Here is a 26,970-nt window from a genome sequence, read left to right as displayed (position 1 = left end):
ACTGGATGAGGCTCGCAGTAATCCCGCCTTATGGTGGTAGAGGGCGGTAGTGATCCCAGATATGATTCTTGCGACTACTCGGCTGCAGAAGAAGTGACAACAAGCAGCAACAGTTAGAGATCGTTTATTTTTTCCGCTCGCCTGGACTTTTAACATGGAGGATTACATATCTAAAATAAAACAGTTTTCTAAACAGGACTTTCAATCGAAGCAGGAGGTAATAATTAAAGGAACATCTCCATCGAGACAGAGAGACTTTTAAAACTGAAGAAAGATAAGGAAGACTTCTATAAACAAGTTATCAATGCTTTTGTTCAGAAGGAGCGGCGCATGGACTTCATTTATAAGTAAAGGTAAGACCATAATAAGGTTTTTTTTATTAAATGTGCTTTTTTGTGTGCTACAGTTTGTATGTGTAAAGTTAAGTTAAAGTACCAATGATTGTCACACACACATTAGGTGTAATGAAATGTGTCCTCTGCATTTGACCCATCCCCTTGTTCACCCCCTGGGAGGTGAGGGGAGCAGTGGGCAGCAGCGGCGCCGCACCCGGGAATCATTTTTGGTGATTTAACCCCCAATTCCAACCCTTGATGCTGAGTGCCAAGCAGGGAAGAATGCTGGTATGAGCTTTTAAACATAACCCGTTAACTGCTGCCAATCAAATGGTGAATAAGATACTCTAAAGGGTTCATATGTTTGTAAATCTGACTGTGATGAAGTCAGTGCCTCACCAGCCATGAACCTCACCGCACGTCACTGGTATATATTTGTACCATGAATTGATTTACGTGGACCCCGACTTAAACAAGTTGAAAAACTATTCGGGTGTTATCATTTAGTGGTCAATTGTACGGAATATGTACTGTACTGTGCAATCTACTAATAAAAGTTTCAATCACAACCTTGAGACCTCCAATATCGGGAGGTGGGGGGTAGGGGGTGGGGGGTGGTCGGGGGCGTGGTTATTTACAGCTAGAATTCACCAACTCCAGTATTTCATATATATTTCTTATATATATATATATGTATGAAATACTTGACTTTCAGTGAATTCTAGCTATATATATATATATATATATATATATATATATATATATATATATATATATATATATATATATATATATATATATATATATATATATATATATATAGAAAGAAAAAAAAATACTTGAATTTTAGTGTTTCGTTGGCTATCCTTTAGATGGCAGTATTGTCCTATTTAACTTCTCCGTTCATTGGGCAGGCAAGCTTATTGTGGGAAAGCGGATGTGAGAACAGGCTGTCCCCACTCAGTCTCAGGTCCGCATTGAGCTGGAGGGGGCGTGGCCTCCAGCTCCGGCTGAATACCGGGAGTTTGTCGGGAGAAAATCTCTGCCGGGAGGTTGTTGGGAGAGGCGCTGAATACCGGGATTCTCCCGCTAAAAACGGGAGGGTTGGCAAGTATGCAGTCAATCAATCACCTGTGTCACGTGACTTCAAACTTGCCACCCCATTGGTTGGTTCTGAGACGGGGTCGATTGCTTCATTCTTAATTTACTGGAAGTGAGTTTTCCTTTTTGAAGGAGCAATTTGCTTTTATTTTAGTCACTGAATTTTTAAACACTCGCATTTTGCTAACAATTTTTTTTTTGTCCTCACAATTTAATGGGAAAAAAAATTCAGCTCAAAAAACGCAAACAATGTAGTTACATATTAATTCAGTAGTAAAGACACAAATTAACCATACCCACGTGTGGATTAGCCGCATTAGTGTTGTGATTAACTATACACGAGAAGTATTATAGACTAATCTGGATAATATCTGGACGTAGAAAACTCTTATTTCTCAGTTTAGCCCGGGAGCTTTGTTTATTTTTTTTTACCTCTTGGTCGAACGCGGGCATTTTTTCTACTTCCGATTAGTGAAGCGCAATACATCCTGTTACAGCAGTAAGGATACAGGCTTTCACAATAAATGTTTAAGCAGTAAACATAACAATTAGCACACATTGAAACACAAAATATTTACACAGGCACTTGTGTTCATTCATAAATTTAACAAAATACACGGCATTAAGTAGCCTACCAGGAAGCGCTGTCTTTGTCCTCCTCCTCCTGCGCCCCGAAACCGCTCAAGTCGCCTTCTTCGGTGCGTGACGATTTTCACTTTCAGGGCCTGTTAGTAATGCTGGATTCACGGGTTTTTCCTCGTTCGATGATCGAGTCAATCTTCTTTGGCTTTGGGGTCCGTCGTGTGCATTTTAACATGAATTGATTTACGTGGACCCCAACTTAAACAAGTTGAAAAACTTATTGGGGTGTTACCATTTAGTGGTCAATTGTATGGAATATGTACTGCACTGTGCAATCTACTAATACAAGTTTCAATCAATCAAAAAAACGGATTTAACTGACCCAAAAGCGATGGTGAGTTGTGTCCGCATTGAAGTTGTATTTAACAATTAAGGCTCGCCACAAGGATATTTTTTCGAAGGTAAGTTACAAATGCTGTTAACATAATCGATAAATGTCATAGTAAGCTAATACATTAGTACGTTTTCCACATACTCCTGGCGCAAATGGGCTGCTAACTTCAGGCTAAAGTTAGCTTTTGTTACGCTAACGTCAATTCATTATGTGTGTGTTACTTTAGCAGCATGTTTAGCCATGTTTACATTCAGTGACGGTGTGGTTATCTCATTGTGAGTACGTTCTGTCAGCACGTAACTTGATATGTTAAACAGGTTACTGTTATACGTAGAGTCTGCTAGCTTTAGCCTAAAAGCCACAAGTGACGTGCAGCCCCTTTAAGGAATCAGGAATTAATTGATTATTTTATTACATGGTTTGCACAAATTAAAGAGAGTGGGGTTGTATGATATCTGTTGTAATTGCACTGGCAGACAAGGCCAAGTTGAGCATATGTGTTCCTCATCCATCACTCATATTTTGGGCATGTTTATGTTCATTGTACTTTAACACATTCTGAGAAATAAAGCCACAATTGCTGAAGTAGAATGTTTTTGTTTTTTGGCTTTTTTGGAGTAATGAACTTTGATTCCACTGTTACCACTTTATCTGTGTGTAATACACAATCCTTGGATCAGAAATTTGCTGTTGGGTGGAAACCTTATATGTCTAAAACCATTCCTTTATTGTTATTATTTGTGAAAATAGCAGATCTGCAAGCTTACAATGGGTTGAACTTATAGATCTGCTGCTATTTTCACAACTTATGTGTGACACTGCCCAACAGCAATCTCCAATACTTATTGACCTAAATTAATTTGTTAAAAGACTATACTTATATTATACTTTTTATTCTTTTTTTTGGACTAAAACTAGACTAAAACCTTTTTGACTTTTTATCGACTAAAACTAGACTAAAACCCTTTTGAGTTTTCGTCGACTAAAACTAGGACTAAAACTATCACATATAAAAGTGACTAAAATGTGACTAAAACTAATAAGCATTTTAGTCCAAAAGACTAAGACTAAATGTAAGATGGTTGTCAAAAACAACACTGATTGTGTGTGAATGTGCTGCCACTCTTCAGGGACGGACATGCTCTATCACAGTGGTCCCCAACCACCGGTCCGTGACGCATTTGATACCGGGCCGTAGAGAAACATTAAAATAATTAATAAACGACTGCATTTTCTCCGACTTAACTTTCGCCTGTCCCACTAGACACACCAATGAGCTTGTTTATACATGCACAATAAAACTCCTTATAGGAAGTTGCCATTTGTTATAACTTTGTGACATGATACGAAGCACATTAATGAACATATAACATATACCGTAATTTCCGGACTATAAGCCGCACCTGACTATAAGCCGCACCAGCTAAATTTAGGGGAAAATACAGATTGCTCCATATATAAGCCGCACCCGACTATAAGCCGCAGGGTTTTGATGTGTAATTAGCGTAGTATATAGGGGTTCCTGCTACCACGGAGGGGATTGTCGGGACAGAGATGACTGTTTGGGAACGCAAAGCGTCCCATTTATTAACAATAAATCTTTCAATCATTCAATCAAACTTTCACATCTTTGACATGGCAAACAGCATTCGTGCAGAGTACAAATAATACAACAGTGCAAAGTAATACAAAGTGCCCGCCTGTACGTTATCAAAATAACCAGCCTACCGGTATATGAAAAGTCAGTCTTTAATCATTGTGTCATCGTCTTCCTCCTACGTACTAAAACCACCGAAATCCTCTTCGTCGGTGTCGGAGAAGAACAGGTCGCAAATAAGCCGCACCCTTGTATAAGCCGCAGGGACCAGAACGAGGGGAAAAAGTAGCGGCTTATAGTCCGGAAATTACGGTAAATGTGACAGATTGTAGCCAAAGGCTGATTTCCATCTGCATCTCATTGCAAAGAAACAAGCCCAGGGCTCCCGCTAATTCAGCGTTATAGTGAGTTGTATTTTTCATGCCCCTTTTCTTGCTGTAATTTTATCTGGCACATGTGAAAAGCCGGTCCCTGAAAATAATGCCTACATTAAAACCGGTCCGTGGTGCAAAAAAGGTTGGGGACCCCTGCTCTATCACACTGGAAAATTCCATAAATTAGCCGCAACACTATATAAAGTGTATGGTTCCAAAAAGTAGCAGTTTTCTGCTAAATTTGGTTGACACTAGTCTTGTTCCGATGTACCGGTACCAAAATTGTTTGGATACTTTTTTGTACTTTTCTAAATAAACCTTTTGAGAGGAGGTATAGTACCGAATATGATTCATTTGTATCGCGGTACTATACTAATACCGGTATACCGTACAACCCTAGTAGACACATAACAGGGGGTGAAACTTACTTTTTAGCTCAACACCAGTTTGCAAAAAATAGTTTTCACATTGACGTGAAAGTTTTTTCTTTCATTCCCATCAAAAACTCCAAATTAAATTGACCATGATTTGAATGATAAAAGCAATAAAAGGTGAATAATTTTGCAAGGCACTGTATATGGCAACGTGTACTAGAGCAACACTACTAAAGTAGGTTTTACACTCACCCGTTCATTTGGCACTGCAGGTCATTGGCACAGGGGCAATTGTCACGAGGACCCTCCTGATCCCAGGCCAGCATGTCCATCAACAGGTTGGGTTGGTTCAGGCAGGACTCCCCTTTTCCTGGTTTGGGGTTGCACACCGGGAATAAAAGCTCTGCAGAGAAACAAGCGGGTGGATGAACAACAGAGGGCCAGACATTTGAAGACAGTTTCTGCAGTTTTTCCAAAATCAAACTGAAGTATTTTAAAGGCCTACTGAAACCCACTACTACCGACCACGCAGTCTGATAGTTTATATATCAATGATGAAATCTTAACATTATAACACATGCCAATACGGCCGGGTTAACTTATAAAGTGACATTTTAAATTTGCCGCTAAACTTCCGGTTCGAAACGCCTCTGAGGATGACGTATGCGCGTGACGTAGCCCGGCGAACACGGGTATGCCTTCCACATTGAAGCCAATACGAAAAAGCTCTGTTTTTATTTCATAATTCCACAGTATTCTGGACATCTGTGTTCGTGAATCTGTTGCAATCATGTTCATTGCATTATGGAGAAGGAAGCTGAGCAAGCAAAGAAGAAAGTTGTCGGTGCGAAATGGACGTATTTTTCGAACGTAGTCAGCAACAACAGTACACAGCCGGCGCTTCTTTGTTTACATTCCCGAAAGATGCAGTCAAGATGGAAGAACTCGGATAACAGAGACTCTAACCAGGAGGACTTTTGACTTCGATACACAGACGCCTGTAGAGAACTGGGACAACACAGACTCTTACCAGGATTACTTTGATTTGGATGACAAAGACGCAGACGTGCTATTGTGAGTATGTAGCTTTGGCTTCTAAACATTTGATCGCTTGACCGTATGTGCGCAACTTTTTTTTGCGTATGTACGTAACTTTTTTAAAATATATAAGCTTTATGAACCTTGGGTTAGGTGAACGGTCTTTTGGGCTGAGTGATTGTGTGTGTTGATCAGGTGTTTGAATTGTATTGGCGTGTTCTATGGAGCTAGGAGCTAGCAGAGGAGCTAGGAGCTAGCATAACAAACACGCAGGTGTTTTTATGCAGGATTAATTTGTGGCATATTAAATATAAGCCTGGTTGTGTTGTGGCTAATAGAGTATATATATATGTCTTGTGTTTATTTACTGTTGTAGTCATTCCCAGCTGAATATCAGGTACCGTGAGTATGCAGCCTTGGCTGCTAAACATTTGATAGCTTGACCGTATGTGCGCGTCACGTACGTAACTTTTTAAAAATATATAAGCTTTATGAACATTGGGTTAGGTGAACGGTCTTTTGGGCTGAGTGATTGTGTGTGTTGATCAGGTGTTTGAATTGTATTGGCGTGTTCTATGGAGCTAGGAGCTAGCAGAGGAGCTAGGAGCTAGCGTAACAAACACGCAGGTGTTTTTATGCAGGATTAATTTGTGGCATATTAAATATAAGCCTGGTTGTGTTGTGGCTAATAGAGTATATATATGTCTTGTGTTTATTTACTGTTGTAGTCATTCCCAGCTGAATATCAGGTCACCCCCGGCTCTCACAGCATCTTCCCTATCTGAATAGCTTCAACTCCCCACTAGTCCTTCACTTGCACTTTACTCATCCACAAATCTTTCATCCTCGCTCAAATTAATGGGGAAATTGTCGCTTTCTCGGTCCGAATCTCTCTCACTTCATGCGGCCATCATTGTAAACAATAGGGAACTTTGCGTATATGTTCAACTGACTACGTCACGCTACTTCCGGTAGGGCAAGCCTTTTTTTTATCAGATACCAAAAGTTGCAATCTTTATCGTCGTTGTTCTATACTAAATCCTTTCAGCAAAAATATGGCAATATCGCGAAATGATCAAGTATGACACATAGAATAGATCTGCTATCCCCGTTTAAATAAAAAAAATTCATTTCAGTAGGCCTTTAAAATTGCACTTTATAAGTTAACCCGGCCGTATTGGCATGTGTTGCAATGTTAAGATTTCATCATTGATGTATAAACTATCAGACTGCGTGGTTGGTAGTAGTGGGTTTCAGTAGGCCTTTAACACTGAAGAGGCAGTGATATCTATGGATGCAGAAAATGCATTTGACCGAGTGGAATTATCTACTTTATGTCCTGGAGAAGTTAGGCTTTGGCAACTGTTTTATTCCATGGTTTAAGCCTCTATATTCGTTTTCTGAGGCCTTGGTAAGGACTAGGGTTGTCCCGATACCAATATTTTGGTACCGGTAATATCTATGTCTCTTACAAGTATCATCCCTGCAGGACGAGGATCAGCTAAACATGCTTCACTACACCACGTAGGAGGATTCAATAGCTCACCGGCGTCACCGCTAACAAAAGCTAGCGTTCCTCAATGTAAACAAATGCATTGGGTGGATCTACACCTGACATGCACTGTAATGATACCAAGTACAAGAGCGTATCTAGTCGATACTACTATGATTATGTCGATATTTTTACTGTCACAAAATCTTTTTTAAAATGTATATCATGTTTATAAACTTGGGAAATGCACATGAGAACTTTAAATATGACCAATGTATGATCCTGTAACGACTTGGTATCGGGTTGATACCTAAAATTTGTGGTATCATCCAAAACTAATGTAAAGTATCCAAACAACAGAAGAATAAGTGATTATTACATTTTAATAGAAGTGTAGATAGAACATGTTAAACACGGAAAATAAGCAGATATTAACAGTAAATGAACAAGTATATAAATAAACAATTTTTTACAGCATTGTCCCTCATAATTTTGACAAAATAATAGAATGATAAATGACACAATATGTTGCTGCATATGTCAGCAGACTAAATTAGGAGCCTTTGTTTACTTACTTACTACTAAAAGACAAGTTGTCTTTTATGTTCGCTATTTTATTTAATGACTAAATTGTTCTTAGATTGCAATAAGAAACATGTGTTTAATGTACCGTAAGATTTTTTGTTAAAATAAAGCCAATAATGCAATTTTTTTGTGGTCCCCTTTATTTCAAAAAGTATCGGAATACATTTTGGTACTTCTACCAAAATATTGGTATCGGGACAACCCTATTCCCAAGTTTTTAACTGAACTATTAGCCCTGTGCTACTTAAAGTCCCCCTACCCCTCATGCCCCCCTTGACACCTTACCAACTATTTGAGACGTTCTAAATTAAAGTACCGTATTTTCTGGACCATAGAGCGCACCGGTTTATAAGGCACACTGCCAATGAGCGGGTCTAGTCAGGTCTATCTTCATACAAAAGACGCACCGGATTACCGGATTATAGGAAGCATTAAAGGGGTCATACTATTATATATTTTATGTAATGTAAAACAAAATGTAAAACACTTCCTTGTGGTCTACATGACATGTAATGGTGGTTCTTTGGTCAAAATGTTGCATAGACTATGTTTTACAGATCATCTTCAAGCCGCTTTCTGACAGTTGCTTCCAGATGCGCCGTTTTTTGGGCAGTCTTATTTACGTGGCTCACTTCGGCAGCTTCTTTTCTCCGTCATCTTTGGTGTAGCGTGCAAGGACGGGAGTGGATGAAGTGTCAAAAGATGGAGCTAACTGTTTTAATGACATTCAGACTTTACTTCAATCAATAATGGAGCAGCGTCTCCTCATCCGTGGCTCATTAGTGCAACAATGTGTCCTGTGAAAAACCGTCCGACCGGAACTCTCTAATAAATACATTTCCTAGGGTGAATAATGTAAACTCACTACACCGGTATGTTTTAGTGCTTTCATGGCGAGTTTACTGACAGATATAAGTAAGAACTTTACACTACTTTATATTAGAAATGGCAACAGCGGAGGATAAATGTCACATAACAAGAAGATAGAGAAAAAGAAGCTTATCGACTACGGTGTCACCACGGACTACAAAGGCGGACGCATGCAAATTTTCAGGATTTATGCAGATCCCGAATACAGATCAGCGGGTACCAGAAGGTAAGAAAAGTTGCTTTTGCATAATATTGTGAAACAAAACGCCAGATAATATGTCTTACCTTATACACACACCATAATAATACTCGTATGTTGAAGCACAGTACAATCCATCAAGCGGTGCGGCTTCATAGCTTACCAAAGTCGTACTAAAACATTTTGATGGATTTTTGAGAGCCGTGCGTAATGTTCTATATTTTCAATGGAACATTTAAAATGTTGGTGTTGTTTACTTGAGTCATATTGCAGTCTACACGTATCTCTTATGTGTGACTGCCATCATATTGCAGTCTACACGTATCTCTTATGTGTGACTGCCATCTACTGGTCACACTTATCATTTCACCATGTACCAAATAAAACAGCTTAGAGGTCGGTAAGCACAACCACAATTATTCCGTACATTAGGTTGTAAGGCGCACTTTCGGTTTTGAGAAATTGAAAGGATTTTAAGTGCGCCTTATAGTCCGAAAAATACGGTAAATTATCCCCATACACAGCTCCATATGTTACTTCTCCTGAGGTGTCAAAGGGCACTCACCAATATGCTGATTGGCTGAATGGTAAGGGCAGTGATATCAGTTGCTTGTTGTGCTCATACAGTATACTGTAGTCCTGATACACTCCCACATGTTTTGTTTTGTAGAATTAGGTAGTAACCTGGGGTAGGTTAAATCTGTAACTGTTAGTCAGTCTTCAATCACTGATGAGTTACCTCGTTGGAAGGCACAGCAGAGGTCCGGTCTGCAGTCACTCTGACCCTGACAGATTGTTCCTTCTGTTCCCTGAGTGGCGTTGACTGTACACTGGCCCCAAACACACGTCTGTTTTGAGCAGCACTCCTCGTCTTTAGTACACGGCTGAGCAGGGAACACGTTCACATATGCAAACTGTCATTTGAATATTCAATACCGTTATTACAATTCTCCTGCTCAAATTCCCTTTCCAAAAGTATGTTTACCTCATCAGTATCTGTTTGCTAACTGACAGAATGAGATGGTAAGGGTTGATGGATCAGGCATGGTGATTTTCCAGTAGTTGAGGTTAACAAAAATCTAGCAGCATACCTGAGATGTTCTAGTGTTAATCTGAGGTCATGTCGTCACTGGGATGTCAGTCTGTAAACCTGAAAACAATCAGAAAAAACAAAGAACTTCCTACCATATCAGTTGGTATGCAGGGCAGGCACTTGGAGTTGTCCGTCTCATACCAACAATACTTCAGTTCGCCACAGTCCTCGTCCACCAGGCATTCCTGTGGTGTGAGAGACAGGTAGAACCACTGATTAGGCACAGAAGTAAAAATTTTCAACTTTCAGACTGACAGTGGAGAGTTTTTCTTGCAAACATGTAGACTTTGGAAGCATTTATTCATAAATCTAGAACATAAATATGAGACATCTGTAATTATCTCTTCTCTTTTATTGATGTTTACCATTTTTTTTGTGTCTGCTGTTACTTCCTCATTAGTGTTTGGTACTTTACACCTGCGTTTCTAGATCTATTGTCCTTTTTAGGATTATTCTGGTGTAAATACCAGCTGTTGACAAGACCTATTCATTTGTCATTGGTGATCAGGATTGACTGCAGCTGGTAGCTATAGTGTCTCTTTGGCAGCATAAAATTATTAATTTATTATTGCACTCATTAGACCAGGGGTGTCAAAACTCATTTTAGCTCAGGGGCCGCATGGAGGAATATCTGTGCACACGCGGGCCGGACTATTAAAATCATGGCATTAAAACAAAAAAATAAAGACAACTTCAGATTGTTGTCTTTGTCTTACTTTGGTCAAAAATAGAACAAACACATCTTGAAAATATTACAATAAAAATATAGGAAAAAATACCGGCAGTGGTAAAGTTTAGATCCATGAAGGAAAGAAGAAAGTGAATGAATGTTTATAACTGAATAAATTTACATATGCAAAAAAATTGTTTTCTTTTGTATTATTATTTTAATGAATTAGGTACAGTTTATGACAACCTTTTTCCAAAACACAATATAGAATGTGAGATATAACAGCATAATGCATACATTTATCATTTGTTTTCAAAACGATTACAAAAAAGTGGGACCCCAAATATGTACTGTGGGACCCCATTTTTATGACTTGATGGGGTCCCTGGGACCCCATTTGGAAAATGTCATAGTGCCAACACTGATGGAGTATTGGTGCGTGCAAAACAGCAGCAGGCGGCTGTGGCCAGCGGGCCGGTTCTAATACTAATCAAATATCATCCCGGGGGCCATAGATAATTCAGACTTTGACACCCCTGAATTAGCCTGATTAATAGAAGAAAGTCATGATCCGAGGAACTCAGTGAAGATCTAAGAAGGCAACGGCAAATTCCAAGATCATCAGTTCAAACTCTTTATTTATTTGGGTATTTGGATGTGTCATCACTTTGCAAATGTTAAATGTGACCCTCAAATGAAAAGAAATGTTCAGAAACAACCAAGGATCCACCAAGGCTCAAGACTGCCGTGAACTGGAAACTGCTAGAACACTATTGTCCACAGTGAAGACAGTTTGATGTTGTAATGCAGTGAGTGTGTTACGGTGCACGCGCAGTCTGCGTCTCCCTCATCTGCGGGAGCACTTGGAGGATCCACTGACAGCGCGCCCGGACACGCCCATGCTCGCGCTGAGAGCACCGCGCCCACGCAGCTACAAGCCTGCTGATGATTGGCAATCGACACACCTGCAATTGATGAGGGCGAGCCGCTTAAAAGACCAGTGGACCCATGGATGGACGCGGGAACTTAGTTTTCTCATGGTGACCCGTAAGCGAAGCTTTATGCTCTCTTTTGCTCTCTCTCTCCGTCATTCTTCCCCGTGTTTGATTTGTCTCCTGTCATCTTCCTTGTGCCCGCAGTGTTTTCCTTCCGTTGCCCTGGATTTCGACTGCCTCTCTCGTTCCTTGACTACTCGCTTGCCCCTGGACTCTGACGCCTCTCTCTCGCCCCGGATCACCTGCCTGCCCCATGGACTGCCTCGTTTGCTCTCGTCAACACTTGGTAACACACTTCAGCTAACTACACACATAGTCTTACACCACACACTCATTACCTTTTGGATCTGGTTCACACTCCATTTCCTTAGTTTATTATATTAGTATTGTTTGTTCTTATTATATATATTGAATATATCTATATATATAATAAAACATTCATACTGTCCCCTGGTGTATGTTTGCCGTCACCTCCCCTTAGTCTAACTATTACAGAGAGGGTCCTAAATGTTTGTTTTCCATCTCATACAAATCTGATACCAAAGTCAAAGTTGATCTTATTTTGACAAAAATATTTTTTGTGACTTTCTGGGCCAGGTAGGGGTGTCCGAACCTTTTTCACCAACGGACGCATTCCAAAAAGTTAAAGAATGTGGCGACATTTTGATATTTTTCTAATTTGTGAAAAAAAAGCTAAAAACAGACATTACAGTGTGTTTGAAGACAACACAAATGTGGGTGACAATATTTGCCACATTCTTTAACTTTCTGAATGCGTTCGTTGGTGAAAAAGGTTTGGACACTCCTACCCAGAAAGTCTCTCACTCTCACTCTCTCACTCCCTGCCCAGAAAGTCACAAAATGAATGTGTTTTTGTTATGTGGAGAAAACATGGCGTATTGTATGTGTCATTTCTTCTTTTCTAGTTTTTTAAATTGCATTATTGGCTTTATTTTAACAAAAAAAACCTTAGGGTACATTAAACATGTGTTTCTTATTGCAAGTTTGTCCTTAAATAAAATAGTGAACATACAAGACAACTTGTCTTTTATTAGTAAGTAAGCAAACAAAGACTCCTAATTTAGCTGATGACGTATGCAGGAACATATTGTGTCATTTTCCAATTTAATTATTTTGTCAAGATTATTAAGGACAAGTTGTATAAAATGAATTATTAATCTACTTGTTCATTTACTGTTAATATCTTCTTACTTTCCCTTTTTTTACATGTTCTATCTACACTTCTGTTAAAATGTAATAATCACTTATTCTTCTGTTGTTTGATACTTTCCATTAGTTCTGGATGATACCACAAATTTGGGTATCAGGATCATACATTGGTCATATTCAAAGGCTTTATGTGTCCAGGGACATATTTCCTGAGTTTATCAACATAATATAAAAATTTTTTAAAACGAAAGAAGATGTTGTGATGCCAACAAAATATTGATGTAATCATAGTAGTATCGACTACTGTACTTGGTATCATTACAGTGGATGTTAGGTGTAGATCCACCAATGGCATTTGTTTCCATTTTGACGCCGGTGAGCTACGGTGTGTAGTGAAGCCGGTATTTTTCAGAGGTGGTATAGTACAGAATATGATTCATTAGTATCGCGGTACTATACTAATATTGGTATACTGTACAAACCTATCTGGGAGTCTTTTGAAGTTTTATTAGTTTTCAAATTTCAGCTTTTTTGTCATTAAAATATGTCTTTTTGCACCTTTCACTTACCTTTTTCACTGTTTATTTTTTATTTTTGGTTAGTTTTTTTTTGGACAATATGCTGTGGGCCAACAAAAGTTGAGCTGTGGGCCACACTTTGGCCACTCCTACCCTAGACTAAGTTGTTTACAGCTTTACTGTACTCTGACAGTACAGTCAGTATGATGCAGTACAGTTATATACTACTGCTGCAGTATACATAGTAATACTCACCAATCATTTTCCAGGAGAAATAGGCAGATTTGATTCATTAGATTATATTTCCTTTCTTATGTAATGTACCTTCATTTTCAGGATGAATATTACTTAAAATAAGAATATTGGTAAAACATAGGAAATACTTGGTCCCAAAAATATATTTATTTTTAGTCAACAAGTAGCTCAACAATTAATTTCTGTTAGATGTGCACTTTTTTAGTGTCCACTTTTTAAAGTATTGGGTGATGCAGACCTGTGGTGTGTCACTGCAAACTACAACACTACTGCCACCTGCTGGTCAAATGTAATTCAAACAATGGACTTTTCATTTAAACATCCAAGGCTCCCTATAACCTCATGCCAGTTAAAGAAACCTTTGCAAAACACATAAATAGAAGGTGATGTCAAAGGGGGGAAAATTATGCAAAACTAACTTTTCTATGGGGGGTTTTTGTGTATTTGGGATCTGCATGAATGGCAACTTCACTTTTTATTTTAGTTTTGCCTATCGTTAACAATCATTATGAAAGACAAGAACACACTTTTTTGGGGGGGGTGGGGTGGGGTGGGGGTGGGGTGGGGGGGGGGGGTGTTAAAGATGATAAAAAAATGCTTGGGAAATGCGTTGTAGGCTTCAAAGCCTTCTAAAATAACTTCAAAACCCTCCATTAACGTTTTATATAAACGCAAGTCTATATATATTGTAGTAACAGACACATTCATAACAATATGTAATATGTTCAATATTTACCATATTTTGGTCATTTTAATCATTGTCGGAACTCATTATTTGGCGCGATTATTTCCGTTTCCATGGCCTAGTGGTTACAGTGTCCGCCCTGAGATCGGTAGGTTGTGAGTTCAAACCCCGACCGAGTCATACCAAAGACTATAAAAATGGGACCCATTACCTCCCTGCTTGGCACTCAGCATCAAGGGTTGGAATTGGGGGTTAAATCACCAAAAATGATTCCCGGGCGCGGCCACCGCTGCTGCTCACTGCTCCCCTCACCTCCCAGAGGGTGATCAAGGGTGATGGGTCAAATACAGAGAATAATTTCACCACACCTCGTGTGTGTGTGTGACAATCATTGGTACTTTAACTTTAACAGTGCACATCCGACTTCTGACAACAACCACTTCCGGATACAAATCGCTTGTGTGTGTTCTAATCTTGGCAGATTTGGTAACAGACAACGAAGACAACTATTTTTGGACAAACGAGGATTCACAACCTTATCTTTTTGAAGCTGAGTATACTGAGGATGAACTACTGTTTCTAGAAGCCAGCATGTAGGAAGAGTGAGACGTTGGAGCAGACGGAAGCCGAGAGAGTGAGGTGAAAGTGACTCGAAGCTGCAAAATGTGGAATTTGAAGTCAAGCTATTTTGACATAAATGGAGTGCTTACCCATAATTAACTGGAAAAAAATGTCCCTGGCCAGCTGGACCAAACGCACAACTGTGCATTGAGTCACACTTTGATATTATTCATGATACATGTCTAACTAGCTGTGTACAAACAAGACATGAAATTAGGGCTAATACTTTACAGATACTGTAATATGATTGCTCATGTTTTTCAGTCAGTACAGATTGGTGTCTTATCACATTGTGCTGTGCATTACAAACTCAAATGCGTTTGTGCTGACGTAGAAGCTAGCTTATCTCTTGCCGTAGTTAGCTTCTACAGCTAATACCATAGCACGTTGATGTGTTACTACGCTAGAAAAAGAGTTCCTCATTGTTCGCTCTTACAATAACAATGTCGCTACAGCTTGGTTATTATTCAGGTTACAGGTTAAATACAGTATTGTTGACGGTTTTTGAATGCATTTTAAAAGTGATTTAGAGGTAGCATTGATTGCTCCCATCAGCTGCATTGCTAGCCACCAAGAACGAGCCAATTTTTATATGTTAGCGGTGGTACAGGGGTTAGTACGTGTGCCTCACAATACGAAGGTCCTGGGTTCAATCCTGGGCTTGGGGTATTTCTGTGTGGAGTTTGCATGTTCTCCCCGTGACTTTGTGGGTTCCCTCCCACCTCCAAAGACATGCACCTGGGGATAGGTTGATTGGCAACACTAAATTGGCCCTAGTGTGTGAATGTGAGTGTGAATGTTGTCTGTCCATTTGTGTTGGCCCTGTGATGAGGTGGCGACTTGTCCAGGGTGTACCCCGCCTTCCGCCCAAATGCAGCTGGGATAGGCTCCAGCACCCCCCGCAACCCCGAAAGGGACAAGCAGTAGAAAATGGATGGATGGAGGGAATAATAATACTTTATTAAGTATTTAATTGCTATGTAAATTTATATTCTAAAAATTGTAACGTTGCAATTGGGTGGGGATTGGGGTTGCTTTTATTAGACCGATTAACATTCTGTGTACTTTTTGTATATAAAACAAATTGAAAAAAATAAAACATGTACAAACCCTGTTTCCATATGAGTTGGGAAATTGTGTTGGATGTAAATATAAACGGAATACAATGATTTGCAAATCATTTTCAGCCCATATTCAGTTGAATATGCTACAATGACAACATATTTATGTATATATTTATGTACATGTAAGAATGGACAATAAAGCTGATTGATTGATTGATTGATTGATATTTGATGTTCAAACTGATAAACATTTTTTTTTGCAAATAATCATTAACTTTAGAATTTGATGCCAGCAACACGTGACAAAGAAGTTGGGAAAGGTGGCAATAAATACTGATAAAGTTGAGGAATGCTCATCAAACACTTATTTGGAACATCCCACAGGTGAACAGGCAAATTGGGAACAGGTGGGTGCCATGATTGGGTATAAAAGTAGATTCCATGAAATGCTCAGTCATTCACAAACAAGGATGGGGCGAGGGTCACCACTTTGTCAACAAATGCGTGAGCAAATTGTTGAACAGTTTAAGAAAAACCTCACTCCAAAACATTGAACTACACACGATGGGGACAGAGGGAGGGGGGAACAATGGGGTGTGAGTGTGTGAATCTGAGCATGAATGTGGAGGAGAGAGGTGCACAATTATATTTCAACTTACCAATTACTAAGGTTTTTTTTTCACGTAAAGATAAAATACCCTAAAAAAACTTTAATGTCAACTTATAAGAAAAAAATGACACTAGTTTCATGGAACGTATTAAAGCAGGGAAGGTTTTTGCACACTTAAATTCATTAAAAGCAGATGTTTTATTCCTACAAGAAACACATCTCTGTAAAGACAACCAACACAAACTTAAAGCTAGCTGGATATCTCAGGTTTATCATGCACCCTTTACTTCACAAGCTGGAGGTGTAGCCATTTTATTTCATAAAAATGTGCCTTTCATACTTGCATCAAAAATAATGGACCCTAACGGAAGATTTCTTTTATTAAATGGTCATATTACATCCTACCCGGTAACTTTTTTGAATATCTATGGACCAAACACAGATGACTCAAACTTTTATCATAGAGTCTTTGGTCTACTTCCTGATGATAGCTCATCTCATATCTACATTGGTGGTGATTCTAACTGCCTTTTGGATCCCACTTTAGATAGATTGTCAACTAAATCTCATGTAATTGCTAACTCAACTAAAACCATTAATAATCTTATGAGATAAAGAAATATCATAGACATATGGAGAACAAAACATCCTAATAAAAGGGAGTATTCATTTTACTCCGCTGTACACAATTCTTACACAAGAATCGATTACTTTTTAGTGGAAGCCTCTGCTCTCTCCAATGTCAGTAATCCTGAGTACCACAGTAGAGTCATCTCAGATCACAGCCCTGTGAGTCTACAGATCCAAAATGATCTCCATAAAACCAAACAAAAATGGAGATTTAATCCACAATTATTATTATATGAAGATTTTAAAGAATATATGAATAAGATTATCCAAGAGTTTATTGAGGTGAATGATAACGGAGAGGTCTCAGACTCTATACTGTGGGAAGCCCTTAAAGCTACTGTGAGAGGATATATCATTTCATTTGAAAGCTCAAAACAAAGAGAAGTAAGAAAAAGGCATAAAGAATTTGAAAAAGAAATGGAAGAAATTCATATAAATTCTCTTTTGCAGTCTGACTACAATAAGATGCTGAAACTGAAAAATGAATACAATTCTCTTCTTCACGGGGAAGTATCTAAACTCTTACTGAAAAATAAACAAAAACATTTTGAAATATCTGATAAACCACAAACACTTCTGTCTAGACAGCTCAAAGGAGATCAAGCTAAAGCTGCTATCCATAAAATACGCTCAAAAACAGGTGAAATATGTACAGATTTACAGGATATCAACAATGTCTTTAAAGACTTTTATTCAGAATTATATAAATCTAGTTCAGCTATATCGGTTAATGATTTAAATGATTTTTTTCACTCCATTAAACCTACCTCAACTGAGTCCAAATCATCAGAATTCTTTAAACAATACTATTTCAACTGAAGAACTGCTAAAAGCACTGAAATCTTTCTCCGTGAATAAAAGCCCTGGTCCAGATGGATTTGGTGCGGAGTTTTATCAAGCTTTTAGTGAAATACTGTCCCCTATAATACTAAGAATGTTAAATGACTCTTTCGTAAACAATAAACTTCCAAGCTCCTTGTATGAAGCTCATATATGTACAATACCGAAAAAGGGAAAAAATCCACTCGATGCAGCCAATTATAGACCTATCTCCCTGCTCAATCTAGACCATAAGATTCTAACTAAGGTACTCGCAACAAGGTTAAGCAACCACATAACATAAATTATCCATCCGGATCAGGTCGGTTTCATCCCGGACAGACCTTCTTTTGGCAATGTACGGAGATTATTGAACTTGTTGTACTCGGACTGCATAGGAAACAAAAAGGCAGCCGTCCTGACTCTGGATGCTCATAAAGCTTTTGATTCAATTGAGTGGGCTTATCTACTTCATGTTCTCAAATTATTTGGGTTGGGAGAAAATTTTATAAAATGGGTTAAAATAATTTATTTTGCACCAAAATCATATGTCATAACTAATAATGTAATATCGGATAGTTTTGAATTGCATCGTGGCGTGAGACAGGGCGATTGCCTTTCGCCCATACTTTTCAATTTGGCCCTAGAACCACTGGCTATTGGTTTAAGAATGAACTCTAACTTTAAAGGATTTTCAGTGGGTACATCAGAGAGTCTCATCTCACTGTATGCAGATGATGTACTTGTTACACTTACTGAGCCAGAAATTGCATTACCACTTCTTTTAGAATATGTAGACTCTTTTGGTAAAATATCTGGTTATAAAATAAACTGGTCCAAAAGCGAGCTTATGTTCCTAGGAGATAATGTTAAGATCAGTCAAAACCCAGTTAAAGTTGCAGAAAACTATATATCCTATCTTGGCTTAAAAATATCTAAAAATTATGAATCATTACTAAAATTGAACTTTACTGAAGCTTTTGATAAAATGAAAGTGTGTATAGAGTATTGGAAGACCCTACCGCTCTCTATGTTAGGTAGAGTGAATGCTATCAAAATGATTACCCTGCCAAAATGTACCTATCTTTTTCAAAATTTACCAATTTTAATTCCTGCAGATTTTTTCCAAAAACTTGAATCTTTAGTTCTAGATTTTGTGTGGGGATATAAAAAACGCAGAATATCTAAAAAGCACTTATTCAGATCTACAAAGGAAGGGAGACTGGGTCTTCCAATGTTCAAAAATTATTATTGGGCATCAAATCTGAATGCTTTGACCTATTGGAAGATGGGGTTCCCAAAGAATGAATCACTTAATTCTGCTCCCTTGTGGCTGAAATTGGAACTGCAGTCATTAGCTAAACCTTACACATCATTGCTATCGCTACTTTTTACTAAACCAGTCTCTTCTATTAAATCAACAAGCCATAGTGTAGTAGTAAGAAATTCTATCAAAATTCTTTCTCAAATTAAAAAACAATTGAATATTTCCAATGTAACTGTTAGGATCCGCTGCTCGGATCACCGTTTGTTTACAGTTTAGTGTCACGTGTGTTTTGTTTCTGTTGCCATGACGGCAGATTTTGCTCACCTGCCTCTGGTTAGCGTTTCGGGACGCGCACCTGTTGCCCGAGCGCTAATCAGAGGGCTATTTAGTCTTCGCCCAGGCAGCACTCTGCCTGGCTTCCTAGTTTGTTCTCATGCAACAGCTGACGACCACTTTGCTTCCTGCTAGCTCTCATGCTAGATTATTTTGCTTGCTAGCTCCCATGCTAGTCGTTTTTGTTTTTCTCTTGTCTGATTTAGTTCTAAAATAAATAATTTTCCTACCTGCAAGCTGTGTCCGAGCCCGTCTGCATCCTTGGGAGAACACCTCGCACCACGATGCGACCCGGTCGTTACAGTAGGAAGCCAGCAAGAAGTTCTCCCGCAACGAGCACGTCGGAGGAGATGGACGAAGGTGCGTGGATGGTGTTGCGAGCAATGGAGGCGGAGACTCTCCGCTATTCCCACTCGGAGCGCCAGGACCTGATATGGGGTCCTAACGGAGAGTTGGTCCCAATCCACTCCGTTTGGCCCGAGGACATCGCCACACCTCCGCACCACCGGACGCGTCAGCGAAGACGGAAGCCGCCAACGAGGTCTTCACTTCGCTGCAAAGACGCGCCACTCCCACAGACTCCTCCACCGGTACACAGTAAGCAATATTCAGCCCAAGATTCCCCTCCTCAAATGTTTGGCAACCCAATTGACCACTTTGCCAAACATTTCACCGATTGGGCTGTCAGTCAGCTAGAGTCCCACACGGATGACGTCATCCCGCCCACTTTGGATGACGTCATAGACAAAGACTTTTTTAGACATCATGTCAATTCTTCCTGCCAGCCATTTTCAAGTAACCTTAACTCTGCGATTAAACATTATCAGGACATTTTTGTGAAATATAATTCTAGTCAGTCCCGGTCACCTGACTTTCTAGCTCCACCCCCAGTGACTATTGCTCCGCCCACTGCACATATTTTTTCCCCCTGTGCTCCCACCCAGTCTCAAGTGGGGAGTAACAATAGACATTTTGGACAATTTGGAGGAGAGGATTCAGCCCTCCCCCTGTCCTCCCTCCACCCACCCTTGAAGACGGTTCCAATCCGCAAGGAACGCGTCTGGGATCCGCTTTTTGAGGGGGGGGGCTAGTACTGGGAGCTGTGCGAGTGGGGTGGCACAACGGTGTGCTAAGCTGCAACCTCCTGCTCGGCCACCGCCACCGGTTTTTCGGCCTGCTAAGCCGCAACCGCCAGCTAGGCCACCTGCACCTCGGCTGGTTCCCACACCAGTACCTGCACCTCGGCTGGTTCCCACACCAGTACCTGCACCTCGGCTGGTTCCCAGACCAGTACCTGCACCTCGGCTGGTTCCCAGACCAGTACCTGCACCTCGGCTGGTTCCCAGACCAGTACCTGCACCTCGGCTGGTTCCCACACCAGTACCTGCACCTCGGCTGGTTCCCGCACCAGTACCTGCACCACGGCTGGTTCCCGCACCAGTACCTGCACCACGGCTGGTTCCCGCACCAGTACCTGCACCACGGCTGGTTCTCGCACCAGTACCTGCTCCACGGCTGGTTCTCGCACCAGTACCTGCTCCACGGCTGGTTCTCGCACCAGTACCTGCACCACGGCTGGTTCTCGCACCAGTACCTGCACCACGGCTGGTTCTCGCACCAGTACCTGCACCACGGCTGGTTCTCGCACCAGTACCTGCACCACGGCTGGTTCTCGCACCAGTACCTGCACCACGACTGGTTCTCGCACCAGCGACTCCTGCTGCCACGACAGCGACTCCGGCTGCCACGACAGCGACTCCGGCTGCCACGACAGCGACTCCTGCTGCCACGACAGCGACTCCGGCTGCCACGACAGCGACTCCTGCTGCCACGACAGCGACTCCTGCTGCCACGACAGCGACTCCTGCTGCCACGACAGCGACTCCTGCTGCCACGACAGCGACTCCTGCTGCCACGACAGCGACTCCTGCTGCCACGACAGCGACTCCTGCTGCCACGACAGCGACTCCTGCTGCCACGACAGCGACTCCGGCTGCCACGACAGCGACTCCGGCTGCCACGACAGCGACTCCGGCTGCCACGACAGCGACTCCGGCTGCCACGACAGCGACGACAGCGACTCCTGCTGCCACGACAGCGACTCCCGCTGCCACGACAGCGACTCCCGCTGCCACGACAGCGACTCCCGCTGCCACGACAGCGACTCCCGCTGCCACGACAGCGACTCCCGCTGCCACGACAGCGACTCCCGCTGCCACGACAGCGACTCCCACCGCTTCCACGGCGACATCTCAGCGACCTCGAGTGGTCCGGCGGCGCAAGCAGAAAGCAGGTCCCCGCATGCAGCCCTCGAGGACTCAGAGGCTGCTGAGATTCTGGCGCCACTCACGCCCACCTTCTCGGCGGCCACGAATGTGGCCTTACCGTGGTCGCCCGCCTCGCCCGCCTCGCCAGCGGCAGCGGCGTTCCATTCGCCGCCGCCACCTGACCCTTCCCCGGTGGATTCGGGGACACGTGGCCTGGCGACCCACCACCAAGTCACCCCCCCGCCCGCCCTTGACTCATGAACTATTGCTTGTTGTTTTTTGGGTTCCAGTTGTTTTTTTTGTTTTCAAGGGACATCTGGAATCTGTCCTTTTAGGGGGGGGTACTGTTAGGATCCGCTGCTCGGATCACCGTTTGTTTACAGTTTAGTGTCACGTGTGTTTTGTTTCTGTTGCCATGACGGCAGATTTTGCTCACCTGCCTCTGGTTAGCGTTTCGGGACGCGCACCTGTTGCCCGAGCGCTAATCAGAGGGCTATTTAGTCTTCGCCCAGGCAGCACTCTGCCTGGCTTCCTAGTTTGTTCTCATGCAACAGCTGACGACCACTTTGCTTCCTGCTAGCTCTCATGCTAGATTATTTTGCTTGCTAGCTCCCATGCTAGTCGTTTTTGTTTTTCTCTTGTCTGATTTAGTTCTAAAATAAATAATTTTCCTACCTGCAAGCTGTGTCCGAGCCCGTCTGCATCCTTGGGAGAACACCTCGCACCACGATGCGACCCGGTCGTCACAGTAACTATGTCTTCACCAATGTGTCACAATCATGCATTTATTCCATTGATAACAGACAGAATTTTTTTTAACTGGTACTTAAATGGAATTAAATGCATACAAGACATGTATGTCGAGGACAGTCTTGCGTCATTTGAGCAATTGCGAATCAAATTCAATTTGTCCCAATTCAGTTGGTTTTGCTATTTGCAGGCAAAACAATTTATTAAAGAAAACATTTACAAGTCTCAGCTGGTAAATGAAAAGCACCCTCTCTTAGAATTACTAAATTTATCACCCACAAGTAAAAAGCTTATCGCCAAATTTGCCAGCTGCTTCATTATAGCCATGACATCAGCAGACGGTGTTAAAAGAGCATGGGAACAGGAACTAAGAACAACAATACCCAAACAGCAATGGGAACGGACACTCTCTCAAATTCACAATTGCTCAATTAACAGCAGACTTAGGCTCATACAGTTCAAAGTGATTCATCGTTTTTACTACTCCAAAGTCTTATTACACAAATTTTATCCTGATACATCTCCACTTTGTGATAAATGTAAATCTGCTGAAGGGTCACTGTCTCATTCGTTTTGGGAATGTCCAATTATTCAATCATTTTGGTCCAGCATTTTCTTTTTTTACTCGGGGGTATATCAGAGAAAACTTGTCCCTGACAGGGATATAATCTTGTTTGGGTGGTCTTCAGAAACACAAAAACTTCCAAAATATATTGCAGCTGTGTTGCTGCTCGGAACGGTCTTGGCCAAAAGACTCATTCTCAAAGACTGGAAAAGCCCATCTGCACCCAACTTCAGGAACTGGCTAAATGAACATGTGAATGTAATGACTCTTGAAAAAATAAGATTTATAAACTCTGCAAGTATGAATAAATGGGAACTAACCTGGAAACCTTTACTGACATATATTGAATCATAATTTAGACATTTAAGGAAATAAGAAAAAAAAAGAAAAACAAAAAAAAAACAAAAAAAAAAAACTGCCATCTTTTTTGTAGTTGTATTATCTTTATTATTTTCTGTATTGATCCTACACTATTATTGCTTTTTTGTTTTGTTTTGTTTTTGTTTTTTTTTGTTACTTCTGATATGGCTTTGCCACGGTTTACTTGCTTATTTATTTTAATTTTTTTTGTGACTTTTTATCTGGTATTGTTTTGCATCTGATCAATTTCTGTGACTTTCCTTTTCTTTTTTAAGTGTGAACGGTGGAGAGGTCCTTGAGAGGTGATCTTGGGATCACTTCCTGAGGATCCTTGATGCCGAGGAATGTTCATCCATCTTGCTGTGGTCTCGATAGCCTGCTGATCCTGAGCCGGAGCGGGATGGATGGCTATATATATATATACAATATCTGGGTATTTTTTCTAATAATGTTTATACTGTAAACCTTGAGTTGTTAAAGTTCAAGTGCACCTCTCTCCTCAAGTGTGCATGTGAGTGTGTATGAGTGGATGTGTGATTGTATGAAGGCTTTGCGTGAGCAAAGTATGACTGGTAAATGTGATTTTAACTGTAAAATTCAATAAAAATATTTGCAAAAAAAAACAAACAAAAAAAACCTTTCTCAACCAGCTATTGCAAGGAATTTAGGGATTTCACCATCTACGGTCCGTAATATCATCAAAGGCTTCAGAGAATCTGGAGAAATCACTGCACGTAAGCAGCTAAGCCCGTGACCTTCGATCCCTCAGGCTGTACTGCATCAACAAGCGACATCAGTGTGTAAAGGAAATCACCACATGGGCTCAGGAACACTTCAGAAACCCACTGTCAGTAACTACAGTTGTGTCGCTACATCTGTAAGTGCAAGTTAAAACTCTCCTATGCAAGGCGAAAACCGTTTCTCAACAACACCCAGAAACGCCGTCGGCTTCGCTGGGCTTCGCTGGGCCTGAGCTCATCTAAGATGGACTGATACAAAGTGGAGAAGTGTTCTTTGGTCTGATGAGTCCACATTTCAAATTGTTTTTGGAAACTGTGGACGTCGTGTCCTCCGGACCAAAGAGGAAAAGAACCATCCGGATTGTTATAGGCGCAAAGTTGAAAAGCCAGCATCTGTGATGGTATGGGGGTGTATTAGTGCCCAAGACATGGGTAACTTACACATCTGTGAAGGCGCCATTAATGCTGAAAGATACATACAGGTTTTGGAGCAACATATGTTGCCATCCAAGCAACGTTACCATGGACGCCCCTGCTTATTTCAGCGAGACAATGCCAAGCCACGTGTTACATCAACGTGGCTTCATAGTATAAGAGTGCGGGTACTAGACTGGCCTGCCTGTAGTCCAGACCTGTCTCCCATTGAAAATGTGTGGCGCATTATGAAGCCTAAAATACCACAACGGAGAACCCCAGACTGTTGAACAACTTAAGCCAGGGGTGGGCAATTAATTTTCACCGGGGGCCGCATAAGCAACCCGAGCACTGCTGGAGGGCCACACGACAATATTTCAATTAAATTTTGCTAAATATTATTTTTGATATACCGTAAGATAAATAATAATGATGATAATAATAATAATAATTAATAATAATAATAATAATTTAATTTAACCTAACTTAACTTTATACAAAAGCAGATTGCTTTTGATGGTCACTTTATCCTGCATTATCCAACATTTTTCCCCATCAGATTTGGACAACCATCTGTTGTTAAAAATAGTTTTTAATCATATTTATTTTATATTGTTTTTTATATTGGTTTTATATGTAATTGTTTTTTCTTTTTATTCAGTCATTGGTGGAGCTAAGGATAATATTTGAATATTGTTTGTAATATTGTTGTGCAGCACTTTGGAAACATTTTGTTGTTTAAATGTGCTATATAAATAAAGTGGATTGGATTGTCACACCTGCCAGCTTGTCCCAACACGCATTTACCTCTGTGAACAAGTCATTACCTGTGGTTGTCTCTTTAATTGACTGCATCACAGCTCTCATCCAAAGTTAACGAAAAACAGTCCATGTCTCCGGGCAATATCAGCGCAACAAAGTCCAATAAGCACTCCTTAATAAACTCTCCGTCAGAAAACGCCTTACTTTTTCTGGCGCTTTTGTGAGAAATGACGAAACTTGTCCTGACGGCTGCATCTCTGGGGGTGTGAAATATGGCACAAAGTCCTTGTTGGGTTTGCAGTTTTACCATCAACGCATCAGCCTCCCTTGCGCGCGCTTCATCAGACACATTCCGGTATTTTCCCTCGTGTTTCTTCGTGTAGTGGCGATTAAAATGATATCCAAACACAGCAAGCTTTGTACCACAAATTAAGCACACGGCTTTATCATTAATTTATGTAAAGAAATACTTGGCAGTCCATGTCTTGTTGAAAACACGCCATTCCTCATCAACTTTTCTTTTTTTAGCGTCTCATCACTTGTCTCTATGCACCTTCACTCACAGGTTCCCCCCGGACATACGGCATAAATAACACATTTCAAAATAAAAGCAGCACAGTTGTATTGCGCGCACGACATAGATGTTTTTTAAACTTTATTTTGTAATTTGTAATTTGTAATTGCGCCGTTCAATTCACTCACAATCGCACACGCGCATACGTCCACACGGAAGTAATACAAATAACGCTTTTCAAAACAAAAGCAGCACCGTTGTATTGCACACTCGACATAGATACTTTTTGAAATGTATTTTGTAATTTATGATTGGCCTCACACGGGCCGGACAGGGATGCGCAAAGGGCCGTACAATGCCAGGTCTGACTTAAGCTGTACATCAAGCAAGAATGGGAAAGAATTCCACCTGAGAAGCTTAAAAAATGTGTCTCCTCAGTTCCCAAACGTTTACTGAGTGTTGTTAAAAGGAAAGGCCATGTAACACAGTGGTGAACATGCCCTCTCCCAACTACTTTGGCACGTGTTGCAGCCATGAAATTCTAAGTTAAGTATTATTTGCAAAAAAAAAAAAGTTTATGAGTTTGAACATTAAATATCTTGTCTTTGTAGTGCATTCAATTGAATATGGGTTGAAAATGATTTGCAAATCATTGTATTCCGTTTATATTTACATCTAACACAATTTCCCAACTCATATGGAAACGGGGTTTGTATATAAATATATATTTGGAATATTCTCCTGCACTGCTGTGTGTGATTTGCCATTAGGTCTTATGGAAGTAATGCAAAGAGACTGGAAACTATAAGTATGAGCCGCGCTATTCCCACTAAGCCACAATTATCTTAATATGTTCCAGACACACTGCTGCTTTCTTTCAGATGCACAGTAGCAGCTTACCAGAATATTTTCCAGAAAGGACTTCCA

At 40.7% G+C, this 26,970-nt stretch overlaps 1 protein-coding gene across 1 annotated transcript in view; it reads right to left on the bottom strand.

Moving 5' to 3' along the window:
• Positions 1–26,970, bottom strand: part of dkk3b (dickkopf WNT signaling pathway inhibitor 3b) — a 47,879-nt gene that overhangs the window by 11,224 nt on the left and 9,685 nt on the right. Inside the window, exons 4-6 of the mRNA XM_062035570.1 lie at positions 10,127–10,219; positions 9,681–9,825; positions 5,010–5,160 (exon numbers count right to left, since the gene is read on the bottom strand). Of these exons, the coding sequence (XP_061891554.1) occupies positions 5,010–5,160; positions 9,681–9,825; positions 10,127–10,219 (389 nt within the window). The remainder of the gene's footprint in view (positions 1–5,009; positions 5,161–9,680; positions 9,826–10,126; positions 10,220–26,970) is intronic.

Source organism: Entelurus aequoreus, linkage group LG24 (assembly GCF_033978785.1).
Source record: "Entelurus aequoreus isolate RoL-2023_Sb linkage group LG24, RoL_Eaeq_v1.1, whole genome shotgun sequence".
In the NCBI taxonomy this organism is placed as follows: Eukaryota; Metazoa; Chordata; class Actinopteri; order Syngnathiformes; family Syngnathidae; genus Entelurus; species Entelurus aequoreus.
Note: the sequence above shows the minus strand (reverse complement) of the source record. Positions and strands in the feature narration are given on the sequence as shown.